The sequence below is a fragment of the Perissodus microlepis genome, chromosome 16 (assembly GCF_051167445.1).
Source record: "Perissodus microlepis isolate ML-2025 ecotype Zambia chromosome 16, ASM5116744v1, whole genome shotgun sequence".
Taxonomy (NCBI): domain Eukaryota; kingdom Metazoa; phylum Chordata; class Actinopteri; order Cichliformes; family Cichlidae; genus Perissodus; species Perissodus microlepis.
Window position 1 is genome coordinate 6152515 of NC_140476.1, and position 22311 is coordinate 6174825.

At 41.0% G+C, this 22311-nt stretch overlaps 1 protein-coding gene across 16 annotated transcripts in view; it reads right to left on the reverse strand.

Annotated features, from left to right (window-relative positions):
• Positions 1-22311, reverse strand: part of tns1b (tensin 1b) — a 193605-nt gene that overhangs the window by 92013 nt on the left and 79281 nt on the right. For 15 of the 16 annotated variants that reach the window (XM_084908935.1, XM_084908943.1, XM_084908945.1 and 12 more), the window contains exon 3: positions 19310-19347. In XM_084908935.1, the coding sequence (XP_084765061.1) occupies positions 19310-19347 (38 nt within the window). Of the gene's footprint in view, positions 1-4418; positions 7290-19309; positions 19348-22311 lie in introns of those variants that run through there. The other variant, XM_084908949.1, reaches the window with a different exon arrangement.

Sequence of the window (22311 nt, forward strand, 5' to 3'; positions counted from 1 at the left end):
ACTGCGGGCAAATTCTTGACAGCAAAACATAAAACAAGCCATTGTACCCACTGAGGTTTTTAGCCAAAAATAAATTAATACAAATATTTTACAAACTGTACATGATGCACAAAAGGCCAGCTGGAGGAGCTGTATAACTATTTTACCTATCTGCAATGGAACAAGTCCAATTCATATTTTAATTTATTTCTTCTCTCAAGGTGGTGCTATCTTTTTTTTTCTTGCGTTAAGCTACTGTGTAGAGTTGTGTTCAATCACTGCCAGAGATTTCCATAATGTGAGACCAACAGATGAAGTGTTGTGAAGACGTTCAGTCCTGGAGAACAAAAACATCAGTGTGGAAGTCTACATTCCCATTTTGGACAAGTTTCTCCAATAAAAAGATACCAGAAGCCCCAAACCTACCAGTAAGTCACAACCAGCCGACAACCTTGGAAGCTGAAAACCGAAGAAGATATAGGAGTACCAAAAACTGCAGGCCTTCAGTGTATTTGAGGCTGGCTCCAAGAAACTGCTCAATTCCCATAAACTCCCATATTAACATGCGAAATTCTACAGCAGAAAAAAAGCACGTTTGCCGCCAGCCAGGCCTCACTTCCGCTACCCGAGCGTGTTTGTGGTGTTGGTGCTTTTTGGAATTGTTGTCAAATAATGCAGAGTAAAACCCATCAAAGCGACTGTGCTCCAGCTTTGTTTTGTAATGTTATAAGAAGAAAGCCATAATTAACAGGTATGTATCTGTATCTATGGGATGAACTCGTACAGTTTATGAATGTTCATGGCCGTGTCAAATTTCAACACATCACCCAATGATAATGCACAACTTAAATACCTCAAAAGAAAGCTTGAAAACAGTGTGTGTTCATCCAAGCTGGTGGGCTGATGGTCCCGAGTTGTTCGAGCATCCGAAGCAGTAAATTTTGAAGGGGGTTCGCTGTTCATTTTAACTGCAACATTAGTCTCCGGATATGCTCTTTGAAACGCTCTTAAAACACCTTCCTGTGGGCCTAAGACAGCAGTTTCTCATATATGCCAGACGACCTGCTAAGCAACGACAATAAGTGAAACATTATATGACACCCTTGATAAATGTGAAGCTTTTACTTGCTCTCAGTGGAAGCTATTAATTATACTAAAAGCCCAACAATAAGGCATGATGCCTTGGCATGGCTATGGATAATTTATGTTGCTAATGTATTGCAGGTTTGCAGTATGTGCCAACATTGAGCCCTGAGGACCCAGGGAATAAATATATTGCTGTGTGCACACATTACAGTTCAGCACAGCATTTTGTGAACATAAGTGAGAGTGCATTAGTTCTATTATAATACAGTACATGTATTATGCAATGTATCGATTCAGCCTATGCTGGATATGCAAACTTTGTACTGTACTTGAGTGTAACATTGAGCAAAATCAAAAGTGTCTCCTGGCTTACATTACAATGCACCTTTGTGCCCTTGAATAAAGGGCTAAAGCCAAGTTCTCTCACTCTTCTAGAGTTGTGCACAGTCACAATGTGAGTCCGTGAGAAAATAGTAAACACAAGAAACAAAATGGTTTGTTACAATAAACGTAATGTCTTAGCTGAGGCCGTGTCTGCAAGAACTGAGACATACACACAGAAGAAGAAAGATTACATCAGCTGAAGAGCATGAGAATTCACACTGGTGGTTTTTTATGGTTCATGAAGCACTGCCTTATCCCTAATCCTAGAAACACACACACACACACACAGTAAGTGAACAAACACACCTTCACAAACTGGCCAGCCCTTCCTCTGTCCCGATCTTATGGCTGAATGTGTGGTTAGTATGTAACTGTGGTTAGAGTTGCCTGTAAGAGTGGGTTGAGGGAGGCTTTGGCAGACTGGCAGACAGTAATGATGAAAAATGCCTCTTCTGAAATCCAGTCCGGCACAGGCTTCATGCCAGTGGATGTTCGCCATTCCCACACAGCCAGGCGTCACGGGTAATGCCGTTCTTCAGGCAAGACAATGCCGTGTTACACATACACCAGCCAAGGAATGTGTGGGTTACACGTCCTACAAGTTATTACCAATTGTGATGTCAGAAACCGCTCATTCCAGCAAATTATTTGTAATCAGTATTTTGCCCGTAGTATTGGTTTAAAGGTCTGTGCGACACAGGAATCTGCATTCCCTTTAATCTCTTGAGTAATTTAAATTCTTTTTAGCTTCTTTAATTGTTTTGGTTTTCCCTTCCTTTCTTCTGCTTTTAGAAGAAGACTATCCGGTGACTATGAAAAATTAGCAGCTAAAATGAAAGAAGCTGCCCTCAGGAGTTGGTCAGTTGGACAGACAAATGCTAATATCGTCCCATTTCTCATCTCCGATCACTTTACAACAGTGTTATGCATGCAACCTATTGTTTTTCCTTAGATTAGCTGATCACATAATGCTGCTTTTAAATGGAATTGCTTCTGGAAATTCACCAGGCTTTTAGATTTAGTTACTGTTTCTTGTTTATTCTTTCCATTCCAAATGGTTACCACTCCAAGACCTCTTTCACAATGTTGCTTAAATATATATTAAGACATAACTTATTATAGTTTGCTTATATGGTGCGTTTTCATAAATGAGTCCCCAAAACTACAAGTGCTGAAAGACTTCTGGGTCTCTGTGGTTATAATGAAGCTGAAATGTACAATGAAAATTAAAGGTGTTGGGTGGTGGAAAGTGCTCTCATACACATTGGTCCAAAATGTCACAGAGGTTAAACCAGTCCTACTGTGGATAGAAGCACTGCAATCCTGGACGATACAGCTCACATCAGGACAGAAATGTTTCCTCAGAGCATAAAGGTGATTACTCTCAACAACTTTGGACTGATTTACAGTCACATCTCCCTGTACTGGAAACCATGCTGACAAAATGTACCCCACTGTATAACATCTGGAAGTGACTGTGCACAAACACAATGTGTAGAAAGCTGGGGGTGCACAGGGGTCAAATTTAGACATTTTTGTGGACACATAACTTTTCCATCAGTGCGTAGCTGGCGCTCAATTTCACACATTTCCACCATCTTTTTAAAAAAAATGTTGTAAGGCTAGCACTGGCACTACAAAAGTGCCAGACCCAAAGTTGGAACCTCTGATGTCAGTGGTTAAAGGAAGGGTTACAATAATGAATTCACCAGTGACTGGCAGACGGTGCCCACATATTGAGTCCAAAATGAAATCCTACTGAAATTACCCCAATGTCTGCTAATAACACCATTGGTTCTCAAATCTGTCAAAACGAGGGCCAGTTTTTAAAAAGCACAAAGGCTAGAAGGGGCAGTCATCAACACCAGCTCCATGCTGAAAGATAAGTATTACTGGACTCGTTCAGCTGTCTCTAGCATACATTACCAGCAGCAGCGATACATTACATTATAGGCTAGTATTGTGTTCCAACAGCTCCAACTACACTACAAAATGTATTTATGGGAACCCACTGTCTTCTAACTATGTGAAGACAATTTAACCTCTTACTCACATTATATCCTGCTGAAAGAACCAGAATCTGTTAAAAATCCAAACACCCACACAGCGAGGGTGGATGGGACAGAGAAAAATCACAGCTGTCAGTGACCAGCGTGACCTTGCAAATCTGTTTAAGAATACGCTCTGTGTTTTCACATTACGTCTTTATTCTTCTCCCCAGTTTGAAGCAAACTGGAGGCAACTGTAACTCCTGCTATACGTGCCAAAAATTCCCCAAGTGCTGTTGGGTTTTCTCACGCCTGGGGCGATTATATCTGTGGAACAACTTTTGCAAGGTCTTATTGTGAAACAACTGCAGCAGTCGACACAAACACACACACACACGCACAAACATACTTTATACAGAGCACCACTGAAAGCATGACAGCAAACACATTTTCATTCTCACTCTTGGTAAGTGGAAGAGAAGAGAAGAGAAGAGAAGCTGCCACCATCTTTCCAGCTATGACCATGGGCCACCAACCACAAACATGGTTAGCCAAGGAGACCACACACATACACAAGCACTACAGAAGCAAGCAGTGCTTTACATTACCTGACATAAACACATTTAAATACTACACTGATACAACATGAGCTTGTGTATATTACATGCTCGTTAATATAAAATCCTGCAATCCACATCAGAAGCAGCTCGATGCACTCTGCTGTGGAAACACGCAATATGTGTCTGAATTCACTCTTTATCACTGTTCACCTACTGAAGACAGCACTGCTCCAGTGCAGCATAACGCACATGAGTATCACACCTATGTCAGGTCACACACATCCCGCGATAACTTTGTTTCTCTGTAACAGTGAAGCAAATCCACAATGCAGAAAACTGACACACACACACAAAAAGCCAGGAGCTCGAACATCAGACAGACAGCAGTACTTTACCCTCCTTACCCAACCACGCTTCTTACCTGAAACACTGCGGTGGCCATCCTGTCTCAGAGTGAGTGTCTTTTTTTGTGTGTGTCGTTCTCTCTCTCTCTTTCACTCTTTGGTTTTCTCTGTCTGGTTTTAGTGCTGCATCGTCCTTTGGCTTTTCTTCCTCTGCCCCCCCACCGTGTGCAGCAGAGAGGTTTTTCCTCTGTGCTCCAACCAGATGGCTAAAAGCTAAATCCACTCACTGTTACCTTGGTGCAGCGCAGGACTGGAGGAGTGTGTGTGTGAGTGTGTGTGTCAGAGAGCAAGAACGAGAGAGCGAGAGAGAGTGTGTGTGTGTGTGTGTGTGTGTGTGTGTGTGTGTGTCAGAGAGCGAGAACGAGAGAGAGTTTGTGTGTGTGTGTGTGTGTGTGTGTGTGTTTCAGGCTTCAGGCTAATAGGTCTGGTTAGCCTCTCCCTCACTCACTCCTCCTCCAAGAAAATGAGCATAAAGATGTCTAAAGAGTCTTAATGTGAGCGCGCGAGTGGGGCGAAGTGCAGCCAAAGGCAGATCTTAACATCCCACAACTAGAGACGGCGCAGTGCAGCACTCGGCGCTGAATAAGCAGGCAAAGTCTGGCTACGGGCTACAGCTATTTCCCCTCTCTTTCACTCCCTGGGTTTATTTTCTCCTCCCTCTTGTTCAGACCATTTTCACCCTCCTCCCAAACGGGGAGACACATGAGTAACGAGAAAGGAGGAGAAAAATACTCAAGTCAAATTTCCCAGGGAGATCGGGAGGGAAGAAGGGGACGTGAGATCGGGGGGAACAAAAGCACGGCTCTTTTCTTTCACCGTCTTTTTCTCACTTTCTCACACACACTCCTTCATCACGAGCTCATTCTTCATTCTCTCCTTGTTATCAGCTTCTCAAGTTACAGGTTAAATATGAGTCGTCGGCAGACCTCCACCCGCCTTTTCTGCCCCCCCTTCCCCACAAGCTCACTCCTACACACTCACTCTACGGCTGCCCACGAGAGGGAAAGTACCATGAATGAATCCATTGACTTCAAGGCAAAGTCAGACAGTGTAAACAGCAGCAAGGAGCTACATGCTGACCAGTCACCAGCTCACAAAGCTATGAAATACTATGGCTTTGATTCCAAGAGTTAAACCCTGTCCTTACATGCTATTATAAAGATTTAGAACATCACTCTAGAGTGATAGTAGTCAGAAGATTGCTTTCACTGACTATCAGCCTTTCACATTTTAAATGTCTTTCCTTTAAATGTATCACCTTGGCTTTGAAAACTACAAGTTTTAAGCTGGCAAAAAAGTAGAATCAAGTAACTTAAATAGCAATAACTTGGAGAAAGATCAAAAGCTCTTGACCCCTTAAGTTGGGTGATCTAGTGGGTCCTGTTAGGTCCACAAATCAAACCAAAGCTGTTCCGAGTGATCACCTTCATCCAGTGATGAAATATGTCTATTCTGGCAGGAGAGGTTTGTTCCAATCCACAAAGCAGAAGTGCTTACAGAAAAGGTCTAAGAATAATAAGAATATGGGAGTCACTCGCTGTGGCCTTCACAGTCACCAGAGCTCATCCTAGACTGATGCATCAGACACCACCAGTAAAACCAACACGTCGTCTTCCAGCTCTGTCTAATGTGAAAAATATGAAATAGTCACTTGTTAACGGGGATGAATCGTCACTTTTTACCTGACAGGAAACTGAGCTTTGAAAGATGAGGCAACCACTGTATTTTAAACTAACCTAACAGATTAGTTGTTCATTTCAAACCCTAAATTCAATTAGTTATGCATTAAAAATAATACAGGGTGATGGGGATGCTTGAGCGTATCCCAGCTGTCACAGGATGAGGGCTGGGGGATACTCCGTGGACATGTCACCAGTATAAAGTGGTGAAGAGAATGGATATGAACAAAATTACTGAGTGAAAATTAGACTTTTTTTAATTGAATCTAGTCTTAAATTATCATTAATGTCAGTTTAATGGCCAACAGGTGATAACCTGGTTGGTGCGATTCAGCCACTGCATGAAAGCATTGGTGGAAGTGTGTTTGTATGCAGTACTATAGATTTTGTTAGCAGCTGTCAACCGATTGGCACATTTGGACCACATCAGACTCAACTATCCAGTAAATGACATTAAACTGGATGGCTTTAATCTCACCTCAAGTCATCCAAGCAGCCTAGGTTATAGCACTACTCGCAGCCTTACAGTAAGCGTGCCGTTTTAATGTGCTCCCACAACGTCGCTGGCTATTATCCAGTAGCAGACAAAGAGGCTTTACTGAAGAATGCATGGTACAAATTTGTAGCACATTAAGGATTATGTCTCAACATGGAAAGAATGGCCACCGTCTTTGATGCTGCTTGGAGGTAATTACATGGAAGGCGGCTCCGAAGAGCAACACCTCTAGCTTGAAGTCGTGTTCACCAGATGTCAGCTCTGTAAGCGTTATTTAATTCACTATTAATGACAAGGCCCAGGAAGGAAGGGAGTGCTGCCAAAGAGCAGACATGTGGTTCACGGCAACAAAACAACATGCTTGTTTATGTGAGATAGTCACCTTCAGCGGAGGGACAGGGTTTTAAACTGTGGGGAGCGGGAATTCCCTGTTCCTAGTGTCTGTGTTTGCCTGTGCGGCTCTGAGTCGAGCTTTGTGTTTCACCGCTCACCACAATGCAGTGGTGCAGACCACCAGTTTCATCCGTGTATGTCGGGAAGTGCAAAGCGTGGGGAAGTTATCTGTCTGTGTTTGAGGCTGATATGTTTCTCTTAGTCTGGGCTATTTCCTGCGTCCTGGCTTTTATTACCTTCATAATCCCGTGGCTGCTGTCTGTAATCACACCGGCACTGCCAGAAACAACTATCGCACAGCCACGCCAATTCTTTTTTTTTTTTTTACTCTTACTGCTCATTTTTGTAGGAACTGAAATCTCTCAGTCTCTTTTTAACTCATTTTAACCCTTTAAGACCTACCATAGAACCAAGTCCGCCAGAGCTTATAGTATATTTTTACATGCTGTGGAGCCATTTTTTGGAGCATTTCAAGTTGCTATACATCAATACAACCATTATAGCCCAAATTTTAATAATATGTCTGCATTAAGTGCATAGTAATTACATAAATTCCAAAAAAGTGCAATAAACTACAAAAAAATTTAAAATCGTTTTTGTTCTTTTAACATATATTTCTAGTTAGAGAAATTTAAGAGGCTTATCCCTCAAAACTGTAAATACAAAAAAAGTTGCACAAACTAGTTTCCCACCAAAGGAAATTTATTTTAAGTGTCTTCATAGTTTTATTTTTGAGATACACCAATTTTCATATACTGCAGGAAAAACGAAAAAATATATTATAGTGCAAATTTGCAAAATAACAGCATATTCATCAAAATAAAATATTTCCAGCAGTGCAATATGAGTCCTCAGCATCCCAGAAACGACACAGAAAGTCATGAAGTCAAACATAACTTTTAAAACCACAAGTATAGGCTCATAAGGCCACAATGGTAAAAAACTACATTTCCGCAAAATGACGTCACTTCCGGTTTCGGGCAGGTCATGCCGGACATGCGATTGTAACACTTCCTACGTCCATCAGCGTGAACTAACAGCTGATCGGATCGGCAAAGCTGTTTCTGGAATATTATGTTTTTGTTGCTGCAAGTGCTTTTTATGCAGTTTTTGCAAAGCTATATGTGGAAGGAAACTGTGACCTAGGACAAGCTGATGGCACAAGATGTAAGTACAACTCCTCCGGTTTCATATGCAAAAAAAATTATTGCGCTAGCTTACGTGGTTGCAGTGCTACCGGGATTTAAAAATAGTTACGCAAAATGGAGCGTGTCCGCTCCAACCGGCTTTAAAGGGTTAATGGGACACAACATTAACAGGAGGGTCTGGGAATCCACCACAGGAACAAAATCCTTACATTTCTATTGAATTTTCTACATTTTCTGCATTACTTTATGATGGCACCATCTTTTTTCCCATATAAAGAAAAGCACAATAATCAGACTTACTTTCAACTAATTTACTTTTATCGCCCAGTATTTTCCCTGCTAAATCCACGCACATGTAGGCAAGATTTCCAAAATGTGTGAGTCACAGCATAACAATGTGTTATCTGTTTATAAAGCACTTAATAAAGCCATGGGCTTAATAGCTCAGATATATTAAAGCTCATGTGCAAAACTTTCTGCATGTTTAAATGTGGAATCGTGCGCATCTCAGCGATGTTTTTCAGACTGATCAAAAACAGTTACATTAGCTTAAGCAAACAACACTCTCAGCTTGGCTTTCAGTCAGACCTCCTCCTTCATCATGTTCCTTCTGGCTTCTTCAACCTGCTCTGCAGCAGCTCAGAGATCAGAACTCATAACTTACATTAACCAGGCAGTTCATTAGTTACCCCTTGATAGGACTGAGTTGGATGCCCTTTTGGAGACATCCTTAGAACTCTCTTAATTCTTCATGGCATTGATTCAACAGTGTATGTCTGCAGCACATGCTCGATGAGAATCTTCACTTCACCACATCCTAAAAGTGGTCCACTGGACTGAGATCTGGTGATTGTGGAGAAAACTCATTGCCATGTTCAAACCAATCTGAGCTTTGTGACATGATGCCTTGTCCTGCTGGAAGCTGTGAAGATGTGTACGCTGCAGTCATAAAGGCACGGTCATGGTCACCAGCAACACTCAGGGAGGTTGTGCTATTTAAATGATGGTCATTTGGTACTAAGAGGTCCAAAGTGTGCAAAAAAACATTTTTCCCACATCATTATACCACCCAAATCAGCCTGAACTGCTTTTATGTTCTTTACACCTAATTTGAATGTTGCAGCAAAAATTGAGACTCGTCAGACCAGGAAACATTTTTACAATCGGCTATTGTCCAATTTTGGTGAGCCCGTGTGAACTGTAGCCTCAGTTTTTCTGTCAGGCTTGGCAGCCGGTGTAACAAGTGGTTATTTGAGTTACTGTAGTCTTGAAGAAGTCTGGCCATTGTCCACTAACCTCTGATATAGACATTTTTTCCCCAGAGATCTGCCGCTCACTGGATATTTTGCCTTTACAAACCATTCTCTGTAAATCCTAGACAAGGTAGATGGTGCAGCCAACAGCAAAGGTCTTTCCACGCTCACAAAGGCACTTAAATTCCTTTTCTTCCCCATTCTGATGCTCAGTTTGAACTTTAGGAGGTTGTCTTGATCCTGTCCACACGTCTAAAAGCATCGACTTGCTGCCAAGTGACTGACTACATATTTGTGTTAAAACGCAAATAGACAGGTGTTCCTAATGAAGTGGCTGTGAGTGTCTATGCGAGAGGGGGAAAAAAAAAAAAAGATTGCTACATCAGTTTCACTAAGTAGGCCCTATGCTCCTTTAATGTTTATTATTGGGAGGGAACAAATTCTTCTGTACACGAATGATTGTGAAAGAATGAACGCACCAATCACTTTTTCACCATGTGTGGTCCTCACACCGACTGATAAGCAAAGGAGCAACAATGGGGGGGAATTAGTGCCTTCCTCAGTGAATGATGGGAGAAGAAAAAGAGGAGGATAGAGAAAGAAAAACGTAGAAAAGAAAAAACAAAATAGTACACAGGAGGGCTACAGAGAGGAACACAGTGCAGGAGAGAACACTCTGGGTGAGGTCCAGTTTCATGAGTCTGACTCAGGCTTTCCCAAGCAACGTCAGGAGCGAGCGTCAGGCTCTCGGTCCCCCAGCGCCCGGTGGAACGCTTCGGCAACGCCCTCGCAGCTTACAGACCAGATTTAACATGGATTTTTCTACTGGATGGTCATGATTAGGCAGCAGGAGCTGACATGGGATGGAAAAGCTGTTGCCTTGAACCAAAGGACAGGCTGCAGATGTAAGGGTGGGGAACTTGAACAGAACAAAGTCTCCAAACTCCTTGAGCACGTAATAAAGAAGGCTCCTCCGAAAAAAAACCTCAACACTCACAGCTGTTGTAGCACTCAGAGACTATTAGAAACTCCGGGAGAGATGGTGCATGCTCAGCAGTTCTTCCTCTGTACAAGAAGGGCAATGAAATGAAAGTGTGGAATTTTTTTTCTAATTGATCTTAAGCACATTCATCCTTCTCACTCACTTCTTCCATCCGCGTCTCCTTCGTGCACTTGGCACGTTGTTGACATTCTTTCCCACAGCTCTTGATTACTCCATCATGCTAAAGCTGGGCGTTCCTGTTTGTTTTCTCTGCTGTATCTATGCACATGTCGCTAACATGCGCTTACTAAATACATGGCCGTAAGCCCATGGTCCTTGTGTAAGCCGTTAGTTTATGCACATGAACAAGGAGAAATGACGGATGATTGTGACTGTAGGTCCATTTTTATTTCTTTTGTTTGACAGTCAAAGTTAAAGTCGCATATTTATTTTTTTCATCTTACTATAATGACTGCAGCGTATGTTTGTAGGTCTTCCTACATGTGTTTATCTATCTGGATGAAACTTACTGTATAAAAAATACTGTATAAAGGATCATCTAAATAGCTTAGCTGACTTGGCTGAGTCATTGACTAGTATGTTGGCCGTTGTTTTGGGGTCTTTTAACACATCACTCACTAGTTTTCCTTTTACAGTCTTTAAAATTTTATTTTCCCACCTGCAAGGCTTGTCTGTACTGTGCGGCTCTCTTATCGATGATACGTCTCATTTCAGTTCTTGACACTTGGAAATGCTTTGACAACTTATATCCATCTCCTGCTTTGAGAGCATCAAACATTATTTTTCTCAAGTCTAAACTGATTAATTTCGTTCTTGGCATGATGCTTTTTCATGTGACAGCCCAAACCCTCTCTGAAGTTTTTATACTGTGTGCAAATTAGAAGATAATCCTCGGTTTTAACTCAATTTTATAAGCCTTGAGCATTACAAAGTTAAATCACATCACTGCACATCAGTGGTTTGTGCTATTATTCAATAATAAAGTCCATTTTCAGGGGGCTAATTATATTAACCCTGATAGTTTTATTTCTAAAATAATTCTGTTATTATGTGCAAACAAAAATTATTTTTGCTTTCTAAAGAAAACTATTTTAGAAATGCTGTGTCAGAAAAGCACTTACTTATAAATAATGACAAAGCCTTTAAATTTCACAGAAGCTCTAATAATTCTGTCCACATCTTTAGCACACAGCAGGAGGTAGCACATGTAGCAAGGACGACACTCACTTTGCATAAAATTTCAGACAATTGCCTTAAATATTTTCACGTGGGAGCAATCAGAAACTGCATACTTGCTAAAGTTCAATATGTCTTGAAAAAATACTGAATTGTAGTAAAAATGTTTACTTAGTTGATAATTTTATATCACGAGGATGAAAATAAAGTCGAAATCTCAATGAAATTAAACCCAGAAAACATCGCTCCTTATACAAAAAATGCACTCAAATTAGAAGCCATATGATTTATCCCATGATTGAGCTGTTGTTGTGTTCCTGCAAACGTTTGCGGTCATAAGGAGGAGAACAGAGTAGCGAGCATGTGTTCTGTCCTGTGACTGCTAATTCAATTAGCCTCAGAGCTGCTGGCTGGCTCTGCATTTGATCAGACGAGGAGCTGTTGTTTTCTTTTTGTTGTTTTTTTTAAAAGTAGGTGCAGATACCATGACCAATGCAGGAATATTTTGGTCATGAGCCCACCATTGTGTGTTTGCTCTAACTGGTTGGCGTGCTAAGTGTGTAACAATTATACAACTCTGACACGGCCTCTTCCGTTTGTTTTCTTAACAGAGAGTCAGCCCCTCTCCTACTTTAACTTCCATTTCTCACTCTCTACACGGCCAACACAACATGCAAAATGAAGGAAGCTGTTAATGTTGTCAAAGGGGTTCAATGCAATGCTTTGAAACCTCCCCAAACTTGGACTTATGTAATGTCTTACAGCAACAGCACAATATGTATTTTTTCCCCCCTTTCTTTGAATGCCTTGTTTATCCATTAGAACGAAAGCAATGCAGAACTAAGAGCATAAAGGCCTTTTCTACATCGAGGAGGTTGAGCACCATAAGTAATATAAATTTCCTGATGATGACTCAATTTATTTAAATGATCAAAGAACCTGTTATACTATGTGTCTTAACAGAAACATGAATTTATAAGAGAAATTAAAAGTGAAACTGCTACAGAGACTGTGTTACAGTCTTTGAATATGAAAAACCTTTGCTGGGGCTCAGTTGTGGTGACACATCACAGTTTCTGCCTGTGTGATAAATCAGCGCTGTGGCAATGTGTGGTATCTACAGGAAGTAACTGGAACAGTAGTCAAGGTTAATCAAGCCAAATGATCCTGACAGCTGCTGCGACTGCTGAAGCAAGCGCTACACGAGAGAGGATGAGGCTCGAGGGCAAGAGGGAAAAAATGCAAACTAAAAGAAGGCTTGTGTGTCAATAGAAACTGGCTGCAAAGACACATGGAAGCAGTGGGTCATTCTGGGATGAATCTTCTTCTTTCTGTCTTCTGGCACAGTGTGGAATAATCTCCAAAGTTTAAATCATGGATACACTGGGCTGGGGAAACAAAATGAATCAGTGACTTTAAATAAATTTGTATGTAAAGGCACTGCTGGTTTTCTCCTTTGGTCAACTTCTTCCTGAAGTAGACAGTATGAAAGATGGATCCAGGTATGCCTCCAACAGTTCAAATGTGTGTTGGGTAATAGGTGAGTCTGAATTGGCTGTAGGTGTCTAACTATATGTGAACCCTGTGATGACCCTGTCCAGGATTTACCCCACCTCTCCTCTAAAAGATGGATGGATAGGACATAGTGGTGCTTTGAACCAAATGATACTCACTAACCAGAGTAGGTAGGATCAACCCTCTGGGGAGCGTCAACTTCATGCCAGATGTTTCTACAGTTAACAGAGTTTTCGCCTTGAACCCAAGTGTTGGACCATCACACCTTAGCCATTTCACACATGCACTGCAGCCCTGACCTTTCACTGATTCATACATTCAGACAATTAACAGACAACGAGTGTGTGCTGACGTGCGTCGTGTCCTGCCTCCTGCTTGATTGGCACAGGCGCCACCTCATGACCATCAATCTCCAGCTGTCTGCCTCATATGTGAAAGGCCACATCTGGACAACGTCCAGAGAATCAGATCTGTACAACATGCAGACCTCATTACCTGGATTCATGGTTGAAAACAGTTCATCCATATCCATATAGAACAGATTTGTTTTGATTTATTGGGTGTGGGCTCTGAGGATTCATTAAACAACCAACCGCATAATCAAAATAACAATAATCTCAAAATCATCTAAAAAACAGAAAAAGAGGTCAACAACAGAACAAGCTATTGAATATGAATCCAGGTTTTACCGCTGAAACAAGTGCCCAGATAGCTGCTAACCAGATAACTGCTCCAGCATTTCACAGTTATCGATGCAAACATTGTTCTCCAGGTGAGGAGAAGGCCAGCTGCAGATCTGACGATCTCTCTCAAAAATGCACCTCACATGTGTGGATACAGGTGTTTGGATGTGTCAAAGATTTGGAGGCGATAAATAATACAAGGTAGACTGTTTGTCTTATTTGTAGCTGCACCAAGAACTTTATATCTCCAGGTGATCGCTCAGAAATGTTAAAAATGTTGGGAAACAGTAGCTACTGACAGGCAGACGGTGCCAGAATGACTGTTGAACTCAGTGGTATGTAGTAAGATCCAGAAACTTCCTGGAAAGGAGAATATTTATGTAAGAGGCTCAATGCTGCAAGTGAACCTACTGGTTTTATTATCATTGACTATTATTTCAATCGATTTATACTCTGAAATGCTCAGTAACACAATTTAAGCTTGATGAATGGGAAAGGAATCAAGTGTTAGTAATAATGTTGCAACTTTCATGAAACAAAGGGCAATTTGCAGCTTTTCACTTGGCAAACCTGATGAGCCGAATAAGGGCACATCCATCAGGAAGCTCCAAGCAGCAACAACAGAGCTCAAACTGCAACATGATGTGCTCAGTGAAAGGAACTAAAAGGGTAACAAACAACAAATCTGAAATAACAAAAGCACAAAGTGGAAGCGAGCCAGCACAAAGAAACGTACGAGTTCTCTCCACAGTTTCAAAGCATGCGCTCTGAGAATTTCAGGAGCTGACAAAACAAGTGCTTCATCATTTCAGAGAAGCGGAACGAAAACACCAGCAGACAGAGAGACGGAGAGATGATACGCTCTTCCACGTTGCTCCTGATTAATGGTGGAACACGGTGGTTTCCTTCTCAAAACACGCTTGACATGCAAGGATCAGAGAAACCAAATAACTTCGAGTGGACAGCTCAGCTGTATAACACAACATACACCAAATACTATATTTGAAGCCACACAAATACACAGAATGGCAGGTTCCTTTATTACTATGAGCAAGGACACTGCAGTTTATTTCTGTACTATAAAGTGAAGTAGCCCCTTAATAGAAGTAACTTCATGATTTTAAGCGTAGCTTCAGAATTACCCCGCACTACTAAATCATTTTAGCTCAGGTATGTTCAAAAGGTAAGGAAACAGCACAATGTTTGGTGTACATAGAGGATCTTTGCCTTTTAGTGACTATTGTCAATAGAGATACAGATTTTTAGTGAAAGCAATTCCATTCCTTGCTTGACTTCCTTTCTATAGACCTTTGTAGACTGATCATAAAGCAGCCTTAAGGGGCGTCCACACAGATAGTGACTGCTGGTGATGTCCCAACAACAAGAGACCACCCAAAGCAAAGAAAGTACTGGCAGGTCAGGAGTTAATATTGTCTCAACTCAAAAAAAGTCAAAAAATTAAAGCAACTACCAATGAAAGTGAAGAATGCTGTTGATTGACATATAGCACAAAGGAGTAGTAATTACACTAGTAGATTGTCTACTAGCAACCAACCATTAGTGACAAAATAATGCACAGTGAGCGAATCTCTTCCTGTATTTATATAGGATTTGCAGGTGGCTGCTCCTTCCCAAACCTGGGTCTGCTGGAGGTCTCTTCCTGTTAAAAGGGAGTTCTTCCTCACCACTTTTTTCCAAGTCCTTGATCAGAGGGGACTTGGGGAAATGCTGGGCTTCTCTTTCTCTGTTTGTTGAGTTTATCTTACAATGTAAAGCACTTTGAGCAAACTGTTATTGTGAATTGGTGTTAAATAAACTCAAAGTTAATTAAATATTGATTGTAATTAGGGCTAGGCAATGATAAGGCTACTGTCCTTATTAGCCTATTCTTAACATTTATGTTTTTAACCAACATCCTTCTTGGATTTGACCGCTATTTTTATTTTCCTCACATTTATTTAGGGTTACAGTTTGCTCTTGGGAGAAATCTGTTGCTCTAGACCTGTCCGTGCTTGCGGATGGCTATATGGTATCAACACTACCTCTTTCACATCAATGTGTAATCTCCTGAGGAGTAAACACTGGGCAAACAAACCAATATTTTAATAACTACCTTGATTCAGGTAAATGAAGACTGACAGCCCTGAATTTGATCTTGATAACTCTAGTTGAGGTTAAATTCTTTCTAACTTCACACCTTCAACGTCACGTGTATTAAACCCCAGCAGAAAGTAGTCCTTACTAGGATGAAGTCTTTTTGGAAAGATGGTGTCCTGAACTGATTTTCAGCAGTGTTTTCTTGGCACAATACCCTGTAAGGTTAAGTAAAAGGGAAAAATAAATATATTTTAATTAGAACTGAAGTCTGAATGCACTCATGTTGTTATTTAACTGCTGGGCAGGGTGGAAGGCATACAAGCCATGCCTTTAGACTGAAATTAGTGCTTAAGCAGTTTGAGGTTTTACCTTTCCTCAGCGCTTTCACAGCAAGTTGGCCCGAAAGTCCCAGAAATCCAGCCTCTCTGTTTTTGTAAGGAAGTATATATATATTATATATACAAAGGAGACTATGCATAAAGAAGGGAGACTTGTAAATTAGCCTGAAAAATGGAAAGATACCATCACTTCATGCAAACATATTCATGTTCACTTTCAGGATCAACCTATGTGATGTTTTTGGCTCTTTCCTGTCATCACCCAGAAGCAAAATTTTACTGACAAGATTTAACACATTTTTCACATCCAGCTGTGAGTAAACAGGCATGAAGGTGGGGAGGCATTTTGTGACCATTTGTTTGCTGCCCGGTTAAATATGGGCTGTATATTATTCTTATCTCCAGATGGAGATTTATAATTGTAACGTCTACTTACAAGAACTGTCCTACCTCTGAGTTATTTTCGAGCGCTCAGATTCCTAACATTTCAGATCATATATGGCTGACAGGTCGCAGAAAAGAGCTTTAGCTGGATTTTAAAATAAATCATAAAAATGTCATAAAAAAAAAGTCATAAAAATGTAGCCAGTGGTCTCGCAGGCCTGACTGAGTGCCGATAGTTATCATGCTTGACCCTGTCGCGGTCACTCCCTTGTTTTTCATCTCAGGCTTTTTAGCAAATTGCTTCCTGCCAAAGCCTTGACATTTTTAGCTGAAATGTTTAGAAAAGGAAATGCTGCTGTGATTTTTGGAGATGGAAAGTTGCAGGTTTGTATATATAGACAGTGGCAGTTTGCTAGGCTTCTCCAACAAATTTGACCTCTGGCTTCCTGAAATTCAAGCGTTATCGTGTAGTGTGTACTTCCATTCATCACACTTAAAAAATTGCACGATCTGCAGGGAAAACAAAGGAGAAAAAGACGTAATTTCTGCAGGTTTCAGCGACACATTTCTTCTCAACAAGGCCCTTTCAAATTACTCTGGATCAAAGTACATATTATGAGGGAAGTCAGAAGCTCATCGCTAACCAACACCAATGCTTTACCAACATTAAAGTGAGAGCTCTGGATCCACAGCAGAATTTAATGTTATTCTTTTTCCCTTTAGTAACATTGTTTTTTTCCCCTGAAGCTCCAGCTCTCCACCAGGTTTCATGAAATTTAGGTTTACAGTAACCTTGCTGAAACCCTACCATCACCCCAGCTACCTACCTAGCTGTCAGTTAGACAGCTACCTGTAGATGCTAAAGATTGATTAATTTAATGATTGCTAACAGGCGCACACAGCAGAATAAATGGAAAGCTGGACAGAGGGACTGGTGTCACTCACAGGTTTGTAAAGTGTCATTTTGAAGCTTCAAGATTAGCAACTTGGATGTGTCGAATGAAGGGTGGATCTGACTTTGAAACCACATGCTCATGAGCATATTCTGGAAAATCTTCTTATAGAATAGCCAGAATTTATAAAACTTAACGGCCTGTTTAATATGACCTGAAAGTATTGCCTGACACCATGAAACAACAGAGAAAGGTCTGCTTCCCATAGACTTTGATATAACTGCAAGTCATTTTTAACCACAAGCATTACTCCCTACTGGCTATTAAACAGGATGCATTAAGACTCTTCTGTGATGCTTCACTTTTCAGACCCACACACTACTCTCATCTACCGTTATTAACCCAAGGTTAAGAGAGAATCACACAAAAGGTTTTTAACTTCCCCCTACAAGAGGCTCAGATCCTAACTGGACATATTTGTAGTAAATTGCTTCTTTAAACCCACTAAAAAAAAGTCTAAGTCATTCATGAAGAGGTTTGAGTGCATGACAAATTATTGTCAGAATTAGAATCAGCTCTGAAATTGCCACATATTCCCATATGCACCCATTTCCCCAACTTCATATCAGCCCAGAGTAAAACTGATTTTACACAGAAGCACTCTGAGCGCAAATAAATGTAGCACAACAACATGAGCTAAAAGACTAAATAACTTTCTTGAGCAAAGCAGTCTATTACTAATGACGGAGGAATAAGAGACATTAGATTGGACCGTCTGTGACGCTTAATAAACACGAGGAAGCTGTAGGAGTGGGAGAATTTTTCTCTGACGATCCTAAATTTATTATTATATTAATCAAAAAACTGATAAAGGTCACACATTCTTTCAAACAGCAGTGAGACTATTCCATAGAGGTCACTGGCTACATTATCTATTGGGTGATGGTGGATGTGTTATATTTTAAAGGTTGTTTAGAGCTGTGGAATTAAACCTGAACCCTTGCACCTGCTCTCTCACTAGCTTTGGTGAACTAAAACTTTAAACCATCCTAAGAAACTGGCACTCTCATTTGTAAAGGTTATAATATTGAAACGCAGTCACCAGTGAGACAGGAATCACACGCAGGTCTTATAATTTCAGCCATTTTGTTTAATAATGTTCCACTGGAGACCTCCCTCACATGGTTCACCAAACCCACCGCCTCTTATTCAGCGTGGCTCGCCTGCCCTGCGCCCCTGGCATTTCCTGTGTGTAAAACAGAGTGGGCAACGCTGGCAACTAGCACCCATTTCCAATAATGGATACCAGATGAAGGGTGTGTGTTTAGGTATGTGCTGTATGTGTGCAAATCCTGCCCTAAACCCTAAATGAATGCTGTACCTTTCTAATTATCCAGCACAAACTCCAGCTTCTCTTTGTTTTCCCTCCCATTTTCTTGCTCTTTGCTTTCGCACAACATGATTAATCGAGCTCCAGCTCCACCAAGAGGTCTTTTATTTTTAGAACACGGGGACGATCTCCAAGACGCAAGAGCTCATCCAACATAAACAGATTCTGGTACAAAGAGTCCTTGTTTAGACATTCTTAAGATTCTTCTGCAGAACATAAACTCCCCCCAAACCCCACCTATCTCAACATCTGCATGTATATGTGCACATACGCACATCTTAAAGAGTAGATGGCTCCAAATAAACAGAACATTCAGCCCTTCGCATGTTCCTTCATGTGGAAAGCAATATTCACTTGATGCATGAAGGTATTACTAAATATAACATTCAAATATCAGCAAACATGACATTGCCTTCCTTTTTGGGGTTTTTTATGTGTGCAAATTGTTTAGGACTCTTACCTTGACTTCACATTTCTTGTGGCATGCGATTCGGCACACTGGAAAAAGAGAAAAGGAGAGAAAAACCAATTAACTCCACAGATCATAAAAAGCTTTTGAACATTATGGAGAAATTCAGACTGCGTGTTGCATTATGAGTGATGACGCTGAGCAGCTGTCAAGAAGACATGAAAAAGCAAGAGGTATATTCAAATTCCACAATGTTTGTACTGTGGTCAAAGTCAAACAGTATCTGCTGTTAGCAGGCTGATACTGCCACAGCAGCTCACACTCCCAGCAAAGGCTTAGAATTCACTGCTGTGAAGGATAACGCACAGTGAGAGATCTCATCTCTGTGTCATCGGTTAAATGAACTTTTTAAAGTGAAATCATCACCAGTGCGATGACCTTTTTACTGAAGCATCTCAAAATCTACAGATACACATCAAAACAAACTCAGCCGCACATAATAAAGAAACCACTGTGAGAGTTTGGGCTGCGGTACTCATCGTCTCCCAGACTAAACAGCTTTCAGTGCAATGAATGAGTCAGGATGTTTCAGCCGTCTGTGCATTTGTGCGACAGGCCACCCTCCAGTTATCGAGTCCTACACTGACCACACGACTGTCACAAGAAGTTAAAAGATCTGATTTATCTCGAGGTCTGCAGCTGGAAAATATTAGGTTACTCATTAGTCCCAAACAACAAATGATCAGTCTTGATGCATGCTCAATTATCCAAGTAAGGAAATCCCAAAAAGTTGATTCTGTTCATCTGGACGCAGCGTTTCCAGTGGGAGAGACGTTTCGTCACTCATCCAATGACTTCTTCAGTCCCAGCTTCAGTGGTGCTATTTTCAGTCATTGTGCAAATGTACTGTTTATACGGTTGGGGAAACCTGCAGTCAGCTGAACTGAAGAAGTCACCTGGATGAGTGACGAAACGTTTCTCCCACTGAAAACGCTACGTCCAGATTAACAGAATCAGCTTTTTGGAGTAATTACTCAGTTTTCCTGAATTTCTTTCTCCAGAATATTAATCTGAGGCACCGTTTTAAAGATCAGGGACAGATTTTCCTCCTGTTTTTGGAAACTTTCCACCTCTTGAACATTTTAATTCTCTCACCTTTTTTGCTACAATAAAAATCCACGTCTGTCTGCTTCATTCCAACCAACACCCCAATTTTTCCTGGGTTACTCCTGGATTTTAAGACCACCTTCTAGAGATAAGCCTTGCTCTTTCTCCTAGGAACCTTCTGGGATTTTTTTAAAGCCTCTCAAACTTTATTCAGAATACTGAATGAAACAGCCGTTATCTTTTGTGTCACACAAGAGCGTCGAAATCAGTCATGTGTGTTTTTTTTAGCAAGATGTCATCTTTTCTAAACATTTTCTAAAACATGACTGATTGCATGAGATGTATTCAGGTGATATCAGTAAATTGCAGCTATAAAAAAAATGAACCTCAGTTGCACTCTCTTCAAATAGCCACTGCACCAGTACAGTATATGGTTAAAGCAGATCTCGAAAATTTCATCAAAGATTAAAGAAGTTGTTTAACTATAGAATTTCTGCACAGTTTTCACAGCTCCCCTTCTGTCCTCAAGGCCTCTCTGTGGACTCCCACTGGGCCACCAATAAGGGTCAACAAGAGAGAGCACCTGGACCAGCGGCTCATAAATTCTCAGCTTCCCTCGAAGGACAGAAAACCAAAACACAGCTCAGCGTGCCGAGGTGTAGGCTTTCCAAATAAAGGAGAAGGCTGTATGCTTTTACTGGAACGCTCTACGCCTTATGTAATGAGTTTTTCTTCCTGTCTCGAGCCACATTCTTCAAAGCAGTTGTAATATCTGTTGTGAATAGTTGTCAAGTCATTGATATGAAACTGGGAGGTGGCCAGTCCTGACATTGTGTGAGAGTCAGATTGTGTGTTTTGTATTATGTTATGGTGGCAGTGCAGTGTTTTCCTGAACCCTATACTTCCTCTACTCTTGCTTCCTAAACACTATGTTCTCTCTGATGTATACAGATTAATCATACAGGATATCCCTGAAACACTCCTTTAGCTCTAAAACCACGTGGAGTTTTCTCTGCGCGACCCTCCTTCTTATAAGCTGCACTCTATGAATGTCAAGTCAGTGTTCCACTGGGGCCAGCAGTTTAGTACATACAGACAACACAGAAAGACTTGATACAATGCTAATTCTCCCAGGCTTGTGTGAAAGACATATCTTGACATTTCTTGGCCAAGTTCAACTAGTGAATGGTTTTGCACTTGCACAGGCTTAAACAAATCTGCAACATAAAAGGTAAAAAGACCAGAGGTGGAAGGTGAGACTGAGGGAAGAACCTGTTGGATGAACCCAGAAAAACCTCTAAAAGGAGGCAGCTAGTATTCGCAGCCTTGCCTTATTGGTTATTACCCAGAGCTCATGACCACAGGTGAGGGTTGGAACATAGATCTGGTAGCTGGAAAAGCTTTGCCTTTTGACTTATCCCACTTTTCACCATGACAGTCTGCTACAACATCTTCATTCCTGAAGATGCTGCACCAACCCACTGGCCCAGCTCCTTTCCATCATCGTGAATAAAATCCCAAGATACTTGAACTCAGGGGCAGCTTCTCCCCCAACATATTGGGAGAAAACTACTGTTTTCCAGCAGATAAGCTTGTGGAAACTATGAATTTAAGGAGATAAACAAGACTTTGTTGGTGCAGTGGCGCCTATTGCGTACCATTCTTCACAGCTGACTTACTCTGGTTGCCAGAAAAGCTCAGACTGAGCATTTTGTCTTTTAAACAAACACACTTAGTTTAGTTAGAAGTCATCTTTTAATTTCAATATAAAAATCTATTTCAAACGTGCATGAACAAAATCGAATGTCGGTTCTAAAGCAGGTTACGCTAAAACAATGACATACTGCTAAATTTGCAGCAGGTATCTTTAATGTTGGATAAAAATGCAGGGGTGTGAACTCTTTTCCGGCTTGTAAAATGCCAGGATAAGTTTGAGAACCAGTGCA